We start from the raw sequence: 15,470 nt of genomic DNA, 5'->3' as shown, positions 1-15,470 counted from the left end.
TTCGCCGCCTTGAAATTGAATGAAGCCACAAACGGCTTATTAGTAAGTTCTTTATTTAAATTCTTGACAAATAAAAACATTTTTAGAGAAAATTTACGAATAAATAACTAATACTGCGTAATTTACATAATAAATAAATAATTATTTCAAATATTTTAGAGACATTTTAGCACGGAGTCGTGGCAAAACTTTTTTACGCAACTATTTCAATTCTCAAAACTGGGTACATTTTCTTGTTAGGAGTGAGTAATCTTTACTAATCTATGGATAAATATAACGATTACAGAATAATAGAAAGAGAAGCGGCCGACAATACGAAATTGAAGTCTTTGATCATAAAGGCGGGTGTCGAAGCCTCAGCTGACAAGAGGATGACGAGATACAGGTGATTCATTAATGATTCTATCAACAAAATGATGATTGAATTCATCAATAAATTTATGAACAGAATAATGACGAAATACAGTTAATCTATCTATATCTATATATAAATATATATAACTCAAAGGTGACTGACTGACATAGTGATCTATCAACGCACAGCCAAACCACTGGACGGATCGGGCTGAAACTTGGCATGCAGGTAGATGTTATGACGTAGGCATCCGCTAAGAAAGGATTTTGATCAATTCTACCCCCAAGGGGATAAAATAGGGGATGAAAATATTACTTCGTAACGCGAGCGAAGCCGCGGGCAAAAGCTCGTCATTAATACATTTATTATTGATGGTGGTGGAACTCTTTACTAACGAAAAAAATACGAGATTCAAGTCATACAATCATTAATGATTGTATGAACAAAATCATTGAATACAGTCACTCATTATTTTATTGAAGGTGGTAAAACCATGTGTGGTTCGACTCCAGCGGCACCACCGCCACTGAGTAGCGGTCCTTAAGTATACCCCTGAGGTCTAAGCTGGAACGCCTCGGAAAAGTATGTCTCTCTAACCACACCCTTCAAACCAGAACACAGCAGCGCCTAACACTGCTGTTATAACAGAAATAGGTGTGGCGGTGCCGCCGGAGTCGAACCACAAAGGGTTCTACCACCTTCAAATTACATATGATTACATTATACTATATTACATATCCCTTAAGAAGGTGGTAGAACCCTTTGTGGTTCGACTCCGGCGGCACCACCGCCACACCTATTTCTACCTAATAACAGCAGTGTTAGGCGCTGCTGTGTTCCGGTTTGAAGGGTGTGGTAAGGGAGACAGACTTCCGAGGCGTTCCAGCTTAGTCCTCAGGGGTAGCGGCGCATCTGTGGCCGACCTCAGGTAGGAATATCTAATCCTATCTGGGGTTGATTACAGATGTCCATGGGCGGCAGTAGCCACTTACCATCAGGTGGACTGTATGCTAGTTTGCTGACTGACATAGGGTTCTACCACCTTTAAATTACATATTATACTATATTACATATTATTATATTATTATTAATAATTTACAGGCAAGTCGTCATAAAATGTCTTGAACAAGCACAACTGCTTGAAGGAGCGTTGAAGATAATGTTGGCGCTTACAAACGAACACTGCGACATAACTGCTGTGGTTGTGGACGAAAATGATCATAATGTCAGATACTTTAATATTTTTGAATGATGTCATTAATGATTGATTGATAAAATCGTTGGGTATATCATCGTTCATTGATATTGATGGGCGTTTATAGAATCAATGATAATAATGATGACATTGATTGATTTCATAATTTATTGAAGTCATTATTGAATGATACATTCATATTATCATCATTGATTGATGTCATCATTCATTGAAATCATTATTGATCGATTCATTAATATCATTATTGACTGATGTCATCATTCATTGAAATAATTATTGATTGATTCATTCATATCATCATTGATTGATGTCATCATTCATTGAAATCATTATTGATTGATTCATTCATATCATCATTGATTGATGTCATCATTAATTGATATCATTAGAGATTGATGTAATCATTGATTTAGTAACAAATACAGTTCAGGTATAGCACAAAATTTACGAAGAAATATCTGAAAAAAAAATTAAATGTGATATATTAGATTTCAAAGAAACCCAATAATGTATTGGTTTCTTAAATTCTAATGACACTCCATATTCCTTATAAAATAGTTTATTTTCTAAGTTCTCGAGGAATTAAAACAAAAAAGTTGCCAATTTATGTTTTGTTATTCCAAATATCGGTGCTTTATTTTTTATCGTCTGAGGTCATGCATATGTGATATTATGCATAGTCCGCGCCAAACTGCTAGTCCGCTCTGAAGTTGTTGCGAGCAGGTGTAGTCATACAATTTGTTATGGCGACGCGATTCATTTCTATGTTCAGAGCGGACTAGCAGTTTTACGCGGACTATGCTTACATAAATTTATTGTATTTCTTATATTGATTATAAGTTTGTTGTTAAATAAATGCGTATTACGTATTGTTATATAAATAAGACATACATTACTTTATTAGTTTGTAAGAAAAAATGTTGAAAAATGATCAATTTAGTTAAGTAAATTTAAAGGAGGTAGAACCTTCTGTGTTTCGACTCCGGCGGCACCACCGCCACACCTATTTCTGTTATAACAGCAGTGTAGCGCTGCTGTGTTCTGATTTGAAGGGTGTGTTAAGGGAGACATACTTTTCCGAGGCGTTCCAGCTTAGTCCTCAGGGGTAGCCACGCTTGTATTTGTGTGTGTGTGTGTGTGTGTCCTATCTGTGGTTGATTATAGGTGGTCAAATGGTAGTGACTTACCATCAGGTAGACTGCATGCTCTTTTATTACTTCTAATATTAGGAAATCATAGAATAAGTTAGTTTGACAGATTAAAGCACAATTTTTGGAATAATTTGGAAAAATATTGTTAAGTTTCAAAAAATATATTGTTTTTTAGTTCTTATAATTTTGTTTTGTTAATGTTCGATTCCCATATTTTTAGTGGGAAGTATTCTGGTTTGAAGGGTGTGGTAAGGGAGACAGACTTTTCCGAGGCGTTCCAGCTTAGTCCTCAGGGGTAGCGGCGCATCTGTGGCCGACCTCAGCTAGGAATTGCTAACTAATCTTATCTGGGGTTGATTACAGATATCCATGGGCGACAGAAGTCTCACCATTAGGGAGAATGTTGGTCTGCTACTCCTATATTATAAAAAACATCAAATTAGAATTTGACTAAATGATAGCCTTAAGCTTAATATTTTTTCTAGGGTTTTAATTTTAAGTGCGTTTAATTTTATCTTTGTTTTTCCAGTATAGTGAGTTAAATACATTTCTATTTAACTTTAATGTTAAAGATAAATGTAACGAAGTGTATATTGAAGTCGCGTAAATATAGGCACTCTTTTTTATATTCTTAAGAAAAATACTAAAAAACATTAAAAATGTGTATTTTTTCTGTGATTGTTACTTTTTCATGTGGAATTAAAACATTTGTTTGGAACGTTTATTGTTTTATTTTATATTTCTCGTTCCTGATTTCCTTAATGTAAAGATTACTCACTCCTAACAAGAAAACGTAAACAATTTTGAGAATTGAATAGTTGCGAAAAGTTTTGCGACGTCGTCGTGCTAAATGTAAAATATTTGAAATACCTGTTTATTTATTATGTAAATTACGCAGTTATTAGTTATTTATTCGTATTTTTTTCTAAATATGTTTTTTATTTGTCAAGAATTCATAAAATATCTGACAAATCAGCCTTTTGTGACTTCATTCATTTTCAAGGCGGCGAAGTATCTTTACTTATCAAAGACCAAACAGTACAATTTAGCATAATTAGCATGGGCTAGGTGCAAGCGCGATCCCAGCATAAGATTTTGGAAGAGGAAGGGGGCGGGGTCACAGAAGAAATTTGGTTAAATTGTACCATTTTTTCGTAGTGCCTTAAATGTATATTTTAATATTTATTGCTAAGACCGGCGTATACTCTCCGCTACCCCCCCGGCAGAAAGGAATTCATGCAGGGTATCCCCACAACAAAACATTTTGATCAATTGAGAGTCGAACTCGAAGGTTTCAATGGGGGATATGGAGTCATAGACGTGCGGTCGTAACCACTTATCATAGAAATAAAGAATATGCTAAATAAAATACTAATAAATTTCAAGACATACATTAAATCTAATAACTTATAACATAAATACAATAAATTTACAAACATGGTGGGATATAGCATTCTTGTTTATAATTCGAAGAAATTTCCCGCGGTTTTTTTAATGCAAGCATCATAGATTAGTAAAGATTACTCACTCCTAACAAGAAAATGTACCCAGTTTTGAGAATTGAAATAGTTGCGTAAAAAAGTTTTGCCACGTCTCCGTGCTAAAATATCCCTAAAATATTTGAAATAATTATTTATTTATTATGTAAATTATGCAGTATTAGTTACTTATTCGTACATTTTCTCTAAAAATGTTTTTATTTATCAAGAATTCAAAAAAAGAAATTACTAATAAGCCGTTTGTGGCTTCATTCAATTTCAAGGCGGTGTAGTATCTTTACTAATCTATGGCAAGCATATGAACTTAAAAAATGGCAATTATTTTTAAAAATACAGACAATTGTAGTAATTTTAGTAGTAGACATTTTATATAAAAAGCAAAATAATATAGTTATTAACTATTTAATATATATGTATGAATTTTCATATTGAAAGATTATTTTTAAATTTTCCAAATGTATGGAATGTGTTATATATTCATTATATTATAATAAAATAAGTACTTAATACGTAGGAAATTATTTATTTAGTTGCTAAACAACTTTAATCTAAACAGCAATAAAATTTGAAATAAGATTTTTATTTTATATATTCGTTAACATAGTAAAAATATATATACTAATTTAATATACTCGAAAGTAACAAAAGTATTTTAGAAAACCAAATATTCAACAACAATTATTTTTAGAGAAGGAAGGGGTCTAAAAATGTGGCATGGCGTGACAACTCGACAAGAATGGAGAATCATAATTTCGTGACTAATAAAAGTGTTGCTATAAAAAAGTAACTTAACAAAAATATACGCAACGAATTGATAACCTCTTTCCTTCAGGATGTAGGTTTAAAACGAGAGGGAACATAAAACGTCACAAGGATTATAAAAAGCCTTATTTGTATTATAGTCCGCGTAAAACTGCTAGTCCGCTCTGAATATAGAAATGAACCGCGTCGCCATAGTAAATTGTATGACGACGCCTACTCGCAACAACTTCAGAGCGGACTAGCACTTTGGTGCCGACCATACTTAGTTTATGCGTTGAATATCCCTATCACGATCGGGTATTATAGTGAATAAATGCAATATGTGTAAATCTTAACCTACGGTTGCCAAGAGGAGTTTAGCGACATCTTCCCTCATAGACCGAGCTGCCAGCTGCATGGTAACCCCTGCACTGCTGCCGGCGAGGCGGGCCCTCACTATAACAGGTGCACCACCCCTGAAAATTCCTCCACCCCTGATTTCCTTCACCGCTTCACCAGTAATAGAGCCTCGTGGGAGACCCAAGTGCTCGCAAACTGCTTTAGCAGCGACGTTGACGTCATTCTGAGTTAAGACAAATGTGTCGCTAACTTCAGGGAAGTTCGAGGCTCTTTCCCAGTTCGCCTCCCACTCATCACCGCCAGCGATACCCCGGATTTGATCAGCGCAACCCATATCGAACTCTTCCAGGGGGTAGGAATCCGCGTAGCCTTCCCCAGGATCCGGGACACCTGTATTAGGATCGCAGTCGCGAACCACAAACTCCAGAGTAGCCCCAAACGTACCCAAGCTGTCCAGAAATGCGCACGGAAACTCCACAATGAGGTAAACACTCCCCGGTTTGTCATAGACTAGTTGTTGGCAAGGAATTATCGATTTAATCTCAAACTCCGGCGGCATTTCCAGCCTTACGTGCACTTGTTCCAGAATCTGGTCATTTAGAGTGTTAATACACTCAAATTGCATAATAACGTGCCGCGGGTAGATGTGTTTGATCAACCTCACTCTGTACTCTGTCTCTGCTTCGGTCAATTCAGTTGGAGTTACTGTCTTAAATATCGGTCCGAGTCGCTCTATTCCTGGTATCTTGGACAGTTGTTCAGAGTACATCTCCTCTAACGAAACCGGTACTGGTTTCCGAACCTCGATTTCGGCTATATCCTCCTTAGAATCCTTCGGTTCCTCGGTCGGAACGGCGTTGATATCGAACGGTTCGTCGGGATTCGTCGCGATATGGTCTCTCAGGGCCTTTTCTAGCAACACCGGGTTAGGTTTTGGTACGTTTATGATGTAATCGTTGATCAGTTGTTGATCGCCTGTGTCTAAAATGGCGCTGTAGTAAATAGCTCTGTCGCGAACCTCATCTTCATCATCTAGTTCGCAACGCGCAAGCAGAACCCTTATATTCGGGAGGAGTTCAGGTCTTTGGGCGCCAAATTGAGCTACAGCGGACACAGCGGCGGCTCTCACAGGGCCGGACTCTAGAATGACTCTGTTGTAAATGAATCGAATGTAACGGGAAGGCTGCCGCGATTTCGGACCTTCACGCCCCAGTAGATGCAAGATACGGACAGCCAAAGCTGTGTGCTCGCAATCCTCGATAAACTCGCAGAGATGCGCCAACCCTGTTTCCTTCGCGTCTGGGTTTTCTTCGACCAAAGCGATGATGGCGTCAGCAATAGCTGCTTTATACTCCAAGCCGCCTTCATCTCGAAGCATACCTGCTAAGAAAGCAGCCAAAGACTGATGCTTTCTGGGGAACTTCGTGCAAAGTCGCCGAATAGCTCTTACGACGACAATTTTAAACTCATCCGATATTTCGGAGACGAAAGTTGAGATTTGCTTCATGAGTCTGTCCACAGAACTTTCAGCTCCCGTCGCTAGCAGAGTCGTTACCGCTAACGTCGCAACAGAACGATTGGGATCCGAAATGAGGTTCTCCAAATCAACAGTGCAAGCTGCGACTGCCTTAGGATGTTTCACCGTCAATCTGGCTAATGTACGGGCAGCCGCTAAGCGCATAGACGCTTTGGACGACCCACAAAACAGTTGCAACACAGACACCGCTGGCGCGAGGTCCCGTACCGACTTCCTCAAGTTGACAATCGCATGAGCAGCTTCATAGATAACCATTTCGCATTTGTGGCGAAGACAGCCTTCTATAAAGTCGATGTAATTCTGGGAAGCCTCAGATTCCTCGTCGTCAACTAATTGAGCAGCGAGACGGATTAAGAGACATAGAGCATATGGTGATTTTAGTGGGGTTCTCTCGAGGCGAGCGAAGAGTTTGGCTGTGGACAGCTTGTCGTTCTTCCGTGACCCAGCTACCACTCCCAGAGCGTGGTACGATACCATTGCATTGTCGGAGTTGATTGCTTCCTGAAAATAGACATATTCACAACTGTAATATTGTCAACAATCATGCTCATAATATATTTTTTTCAAAATCTATCAAGTATCAAGTGAACCTGCTGTCTATTTAATAAGTGGCTTTATTAGCCGATGGACATCTGTAACAAACTCCATATAGAAAAGAGGTTTTACATGCAGCTGATTAAATATGCATGACCACTTCTGAAATCTAAGTTAGTTCCGTCATATGAAACAACCGACAATCACACCTTTCTATTGAAACACAACTTTGGCAACTTTGAGGCTTATTACAGATGTCTAAGGGCGGCTGGACCCACTTACTATCAGGACTGCATGCATGTCAACTTAGAAGTGGTCACCTAAATTATAAAAAAAACTAAGTTTGTGTATTTTCACACCACAGGTGGGATATTAAACCAATTACTAATAATTTTTGGTCTAATTTTCCAGTTTTCGAAAGAGACCTTGGGCATTATTTAAAGTAGCTTTTACACACAGCTTCACTTATACTCAGAGGTTTATACCTATCCCTCGAGAATGGTATAGTCCACGTAAAACTGCTAGTCTGCTCTGAATATAGAAATGAATTGTGTCGCCATAGTAAATTGTATGACTACACCTGCTCGCAACAACTTCAGAGTGGACAAGCAATTTGGCGCGGCCTATACTATGGTTGGGGATAAAAGGTATCTAATGTCCTTTACACAACTTGACGTGTGTACAAAATTTCATGATTATCGGCTATGTAGTTAAGATGTAAAAGTATAACAAACAATTTCTATATATTTCTACCTAATAACATCAGTGTTAAGTCTTGCTGTATTTTTTTTTTATAACATAGGAGTAGCAGACGAGCATGCAGTCCACCTGATGGTAAGTGGCTACTGCCGCCCATGAACATCTGTAATCAACCTCAGATAGGATTAGATATAACTACCTGAGGTTGGCCACAGATGCGCCGCTACCCTTTAGGACTAAGCTGGAACGCCTCGGAAAAGTCTGTTTCCACACCTTCAAACCCTTTAAACCGGAACACAGCAGAGCCTAACACTGTTGTTATTAGGTAGAAATAGGTGTGGTGGTGGTGCCGCCGGAGTCGAACCACAAAGGGTTCTACCACCTTCAGGTTGAATATGGTTTGAAGTACCTATGTGATTCGGAAGATATACTTTTCAGAGATGTTTCAGCTTAGTTCTCAGGTGTAGCAGCGCACCCGTGTCCAACCTCAGATAGGAATCTAATCCTATCTAGGGTTGATAACGAATATCCATGGGCGGCAGAGCCACCGGGTGGACAGTATGCTCGTCTGCTACTACTAAATTATAAAAAAAAAAACTCGCATTAAAATTTACATAAAAAAAAATTAAAACCCACCTGAGCATCATTCGCCCAGCGTCGCACGAGGTCCGGCGCAGTCGACGACAGGTGCAGCGCTGACACCAGAGCAGCGGAACTGACGGCGGGGTTCTTATCGACAATCGCCTGCTTCATATACCGCTCGATGGCTTGCAACATTGTACTATCAGTTATACTGCAAAGCGCGCGGATCGCAGCCGCTCTGTACAAGTCCTCCTTGCCAGTCATGTCCTTAGTTAACGAGGACGTCACGATAATAACATCCTGCGCTAACGTACTCAGCTCTTTTATACAAAGATATACCATACGTCGTAACATAACATCTTTGCATTGAAAAAGTTTTGTGGTCGCGAAAAACGCGTCTGTAGCCTCCTGCGTTGTTAATTTCTCGCCCTGGTTCAGAAGGTAGAGGATTTTCGCTAAAATATGCGAACATTTTCTCGGATTAACTGGAGTTTCGTTGAAGTATCTCGCCTCTTGCAAAATGATGGTTTTATCCAAGTTCTGGAAGGGTAACGCTGCGCTCTCCTCCTCTTCCTTCTTGTCACGCTTAAAAGAGCTCATCTTGAGCTTCTTCTTCGGCGATATTAAAAAGTTATAAGGTGCCGACGAATACAGCTTTCAGTTCACACATACGTAGTATCCATAGGCGGTCTGTGGTTTACACGTCATTTTGGTAAATTTTGACATGTCACTTAGGGATGTGTAGATCGATAACGTTTTTAGGAAAAAAACATCGATTTTTTATTCAACACTTATTAATAAATTGGCAGTTGCCTTTGTTTGTAATGATCGTAAGTAGTCATAAATTGAAGTGTAGTTTTTCCATAAATAATTCTAAAAGCAACATATATAAGGAATTAATTCTCGAGTCTTCGATGCTTTTGTGGATCGATTGTTGCGACTTCGATTTCAACATCGATCTAATTCGAAAAGAATCGCAGCCCTATGTCACTTTTGTCTGGTTGTCAAATGCGATCGGAATCGGATACTCGCTCTAACTCGATCCCGCTTACGTTTTCAATCGTAAAATAATATTGTTCCATATTTTCAGTTATCAATCGCAAAGATACTCGTTATTATGTTTATGACTCGCGTAGTACAGAGATGACCATTTTTGACGCGCAGAGTCCCGGTTTTGATCCTCGATCAAACAGATATCTCAATTGTGAATTTAGATTAAGTTTATGAATTTGGATTATTTGTGTCAACGACACCCACGAAACAGGTAATCTTAGTGTGAGGCTGAGTGGAAAGCGTTTTTCAGTAATAAACGTGTTTTAGTTTCAGATTAATTTCAGTTATAGTCCAGTAATAGACCAGGGGTTCCCAATCTTTTGTAACCCGCGGCGCAGTTACAAGTTTAATATTCTTTCACGGCGCCCTGTGCCCTGTCCTAGCTAACTATTTGAAGAAGACAGTCGAAAGAAATAGGTAACTACAATAATAGTAGTTACCTTAGGTTGATCGAAACGAAATTTAAAACACCACAATATGAAATTGTACAATACGTTATTATAAAATAATTTAAACGGAAAACAACAAGAAAGACTTGAGGATAACAAAAATAAAATACGATATTTATTCAGTCAAATCAATGTGAAGGGTGAGCTAAGTGATCTCCGCGCAGTTTTTCAAAGCGGGGAATATCACTTGACACTGCTATTCTCATTTCTTGCTCCACATTGATCCGATATTTGTTCTTTATCACAGCTACATCTGAAAACCCAGCTTCACATACATATGATGTTGCAAACGGAATGAATTTTTTTAATGCTCTGGATGTTAAATTTGGATATTCATTTTGAATCGATGACCAAAACGCCAATATTTGTGGTGTCCAATGATTAGAGGATCGACTCACGGCGCCCCTCTTTACTTTCTACGGCGCACCAGGGCGCCGCGGCGCACACTTTGGGAACCCCTGATGTAGACTATTCTACAGAATTTTGAATAGAGCTATTTATTTACTGATTAGGTATTACAATATTGAAGGTGGTAGAATCCTTAGTGGTTTAACTCCGGCGGCACCAGCGTGTTTTAGCGCGCAACAGCAGTGTTTTAGCGTTGCTGTTTTGGTTGAAAGGGTGTGGTAAGGGACATACTTTTCCGAGGCAACCAGCTTAGTCCTCTGGGGTAGCGGCACATCTGTGGCCGACCTTAGGTAGGAATATATAATCCTATCTGGGGTCGATTATCAATGTCCATGGGCGGCAGTAGTCACTTACCATTAGGTGGACTGCACGCTCGTCTGCTACTCCTGTATTAAAAAAAGGGTAGGAAAAATTGAAAATAAAAGGCATTTTTATATAAATATTTACAATTTATTTCGTTTGATTGCTTTACCTTTACAATCGCCATATTGCAATATTTGAAACCCTAAAATGAAAATCTAATACTTACAATATGAAAACGCAAAAATTTTGCTCTTAACTAAGACACAATTCCAAATACCGCAATATGGTATACCTTGGACCTTTTAAAATTAAAGTATTATATACATCAGTCATACAAGCAAACATACATACAAAAAATGGCCACCACTGACTTAATAAATCGACATCTACTTTAGTACTAAAATCGCGAAAAAATTACTATGAAAATACGTTAAAAAATGGTATAATTTAGCAACGTTATAAACAATGACGAATATGTAAAGGCTACTTACGAATACAGACGCATAATCCTTTAATTGGCGCCAAAATAAACCGCGCGAAGGATAAGTATTGAAATACCAAATACACCCAACTAAGTTATTTACATGTAGTATTTGCGGTTATTCGTCTGTACTCTGTGGCTAAATATTGTTGAGGCATCTTAATAATTTATTTTATAAACAATAAAAAATTTTTACTTGAAATTTATGTTAAAAAGAAATTTAGAACAATAATATTTGTTTAATTCTATTTCTTACAGACAACTAAACTGCCATTGTAGCACTTTTTTCATTTTGCATTACTTTTATTCCGGATATTTTAAGCACAGAATTGAATATCACTTACTGGTCAATGATGGCCATAAAACTTAAAACACAAATATAGAAAAAAAAACACACAAACTAATCCTTATCTATACAATTAATTGATTATGTGTTACAACTTATGTGTTTCAAATATTAATAAAAATATAATCGTATTTTAATGGGTAAAGTTTCCTTCTTTCTTATACTCTTCTCGTGGTTCAAATGAAAATGGTTACTATACTAGTCTCCCAAAAAGTTCTAGGTTCAATCCGAAATGAGAAAAAAAACATGAATAAATATCTTTTTTGGGGGACTAAGTCCTCCTTGGCAACCACAAAAAATAGCCAACTAAGGGCTCGTACACAAAACTGCGATGCGACGCGACGCGAATTCGCAACGCAGAAAATTGCGACACGAATTGCTGGATGCAATATCGTGCGGCATAGGGTCTCCCAGGGTGACCAACAACAACAACTGTGACGAAATATCGCAGGAATGCGCGATGCGAATCAATTCGCAAGTTCTTGCGATGCGTTGAGGGAGCTCGCACATTTTTACGATGCGACAACGCATCGCAGTTTTGTGTACAAGCTGTAAGACCCCTACTTTTCAGAGTAAATACTTAAATTTTAAATTTATCAAATTTTCGACATATAAGTTGTAACACACACTCACAAAATAAAAACGACTTGTACGCCATCTTTTAATTAAAAATATATTTATAATATATCTATCTATGTTACAAACATCTTATTTTTGGCATATTTATAGTACAAAATGTACAATGTGGCAACACTTTCAAAATGGTTCATGGCAATTTGTTTTTTTAAATAAAATTAGCGAACGAACATGCAGTCCACTTGATGGTAAGTCACTGCCGTATGGACATCTATAATCAACCCCAGATAAGATTCATAACTGAGGTCGATCACAGATGCGTTGCTCGGCCTGAGGACTAAGTTGGAACACTTCCATCACTACAAACAAATCAGAACATAGGAAAACTATATTAGGTGGACCCGATAGGTGCCGCTGTAATCTAAATACTTTTTTGCGCTGGTGTGTTCTGCTTAGAGCAATACACTATGTGAAGCGTTCCAGCTTAGTCTTCAGGCAACGCATGTAGCCGAACTCAGGTAGAACTCTAATCGTTCTACCTATCTGAAGTTGATTACAGATGTCCATGGGCAGCAGTAGCCACTTACCATCAGGTGGACTGCATGCTCGTCTGCTACTTTTATAAGAAAAAGAAATTGTGATATACCATTTTGACACTTATGTTATAGTGTTGCCATTGTTAACAAGCGTAAATTTTCGGGCAGTTCTCACGTTTTCCTTTACAATAATAAAAATACAGGCATTTCCTAAGCGTCTTCATTACTACCTTCCAAACATTAATCATAATAAAATGCGAATCTTTATATAAATAGGTATAGTCCGCGTAAAACTGCTAGTTCGCTCTGAATATAGAAATGAATCGCGTCGCCATAGCAAATTGTATGACTACACCTACTCGCAACAACTTCAGAGCGGACTAGAAGCTTGGCGCGGACTATAGAATCAAAACATTTCAGTATTTTTTCTTTTTTGTTTTGTAGCTAAGAACTTCAAGAAAGAGAAATGAATGGAAAAATGAACATTTACATGTTTTCTTCGACATTTCAATCAATAATATTATAATGATGGTACAATATTGACCACTGAGTGTACCAAACTTGAAAAAATAGACAAGATTTTTATAAAATACCACAGAATTCGTGTTTAAAATAAAACAATAATGAGACTTTTTAAATAACACATATTTACAAAAAAAATGTATTTTCTTCTTAAGCATTGCATTATCGATTTTAGAATTTTAGGTATATTTGGAAAATAATTTTTATGCCAAATTTTATTGAGATCAGTGGAAAAACGAAGCCTCGGGTTAACAAACTTTATCATATTTCATATTATTTTCACAATTTCATACAAATAATTTATTTCAGGTTCATTTTGATTGACTCAAAAATATTTACGATAAAAAATACTATCATTTTTTTTTTAAAAATAATATTTTGGGATTACAGCTACGAAGGCTAATCTTAGAAAACAAATGAACCAATCTTGAAATCATTTTTCAATCTAGACAATGTATCTATCATGTTTGCATTAAACATTCAAATGTACTTACATACATTACATACATACATGTAATTTATTTCAATAAATATTGTAATCCAAAATGACTACTCTTTCCTGTCGTACATAAATCCCGCCCCCGGACCTGGCCCGCATTCATGACACAACCTATCGTATAGATACTTTTCCTGTCATGCATACACGCATGGAACGCAGACATAGTGCATCGGGGTTACTAAAGCGTTCTTGTCACGCAGTAGTAAGCCTGTGTGACAAGAAAAGGCCCTAAATGTGAGCTAGAGACAGTAAACCCGCTTATTGAATTACAGTTCTCATTAAAATAAATTACAAATAAGCTATCTTTAAGTTATAACAAAAAATAACATAAGAGTTTATTGTGTAATATTATATAGATAGAAATAATAAATCTGTTATATTGACTAGACTAACATTTGTTAGTTTAGCTTTCATTTTTATTGTAACAACTGCACATGAGCACACAGTCCACCAAATAGAATCTATAAGCAACCCCAGATAGGATTAAAACCTTACCCGGGATTGGTGATCTACCTCTGAGGACTAAAGCCTTATAAGAGTGCCCTTTCACTTTTAAAATGATAACAAGTAATTAATTGTTGTTATAAGGCAGAAATGTAAGAGAACTGTATATTCATTCACTACTTCCATTACACACAGAGAAGTCATCATTTTATTTATCACACATCAGCCATTTTCAATGAACAGTAACAAAAACTTACTCAATTGTAAAGTAACGGTAAAAAAAGTTGAAAAATTGGGGCATTGTAAGCTAAACAGTATTTTTTCAAAATCACTCATATGCCCGAGCGCACAAATGGTATATTATATGCATTTTCGAAATTACAATGACGTAAGTGCATTTGGGAAAAATGCATTAGAAGCGTTGACTTCAGCTGCCTCTCAACCAGACATCGACAGTGCTGCCATCTAGCCGATACGGTGATCACACGAGTCAATATTGCATTAAATAGTTTAGACTTTTGAAGCGTTTTAAATGTAAAATGAGTACCTCACGATATGCAGATTTTACCAGACTTTTATTAGCTTGACATGTATGTATGTATCTTGTATGTATGTAACGGAATCTTTGAACTCAACTTTTATCAGCTTTGAACTTTAGATTAATTCAAAATTTAAATTTCAAGAACCGATTAAAATGCGCGATTTTAATAATTTTGCCCCATTCTCCTCATTAGACTTGTCAGATTTAACGATATTTTTATGCGATTTTAGCGAGATTTTTAATTTTTAACTATAATAATATTTATTAATTTCTTTATTGCCAATATTTCGATGGATCGTGGTCATAGTGATACTGACTGACCAAGTGAGACAATTCCGCCATGCCATCATCATCATGAACCTATTACTGTCACGGGTCTCCTCTCAGAATGAGAAGCATTAGGCCATAGTCAGCCGCGCTGGACAAGTGCGTATTGGTAGACTTCACATACCTTTGAAAACTTTTCTTAGATTTCTCGATTGAAAATCGCGTATCGTGTGTACCTGGTACATATTAAAAAGTCTCAATTCCGTGATAATATTAGGCTAAAATCACTTTTAAACAATTTTTTGTGCGAAGTCAGATTTACAATATTTTACACTTACGTCATTCTAATTTTAAAGGTGCAATATATAGTT

The 15,470-nt window shown here is 37.0% G+C and overlaps 3 protein-coding genes across 4 annotated transcripts in view; 1 reads left to right on the top strand and 2 right to left on the bottom strand.

Annotated features, from left to right (window-relative positions):
* The window catches only part of LOC140756831 (uncharacterized), a 61,902-nt gene extending 61,513 nt beyond the window's left edge, over window positions 1–389 (top strand). The window contains exon 23 of the mRNA XM_073092362.1: window positions 287–389. Within this exon, the coding sequence (XP_072948463.1) occupies window positions 287–389 (103 nt within the window). The remainder of the gene's footprint in view (window positions 1–286) is intronic.
* Window positions 1–15,470, bottom strand: part of LOC140757039 (HMG domain-containing protein 4) — a 225,810-nt gene that overhangs the window by 117,716 nt on the left and 92,624 nt on the right. The window lies entirely within an intron of this gene.
* On the bottom strand, window positions 4,612–9,389 carry LOC140756803 (coatomer subunit gamma). Its single transcript, XM_073092340.1, has 2 exons — window positions 8,729–9,389; window positions 4,612–7,360 (listed from the first exon to the last, which is right to left on the bottom strand). The coding sequence occupies exons 1-2, from the start codon at window positions 9,272–9,274 to the stop codon at window positions 5,315–5,317; spliced, it is 2,592 nt and encodes an 863-aa protein (XP_072948441.1). The 5' UTR covers window positions 9,275–9,389; the 3' UTR covers window positions 4,612–5,314.

Source organism: Epargyreus clarus, unplaced genomic scaffold, assembly GCF_041222505.1.
Source record: "Epargyreus clarus isolate Ecla_fem2 unplaced genomic scaffold, WU_Ecla_fem_2.2 ptg000036l, whole genome shotgun sequence".
Taxonomy (NCBI): Eukaryota; Metazoa; Arthropoda; class Insecta; order Lepidoptera; family Hesperiidae; genus Epargyreus; species Epargyreus clarus.
Note: the sequence above shows the minus strand (reverse complement) of the source record. Positions and strands in the feature narration are given on the sequence as shown.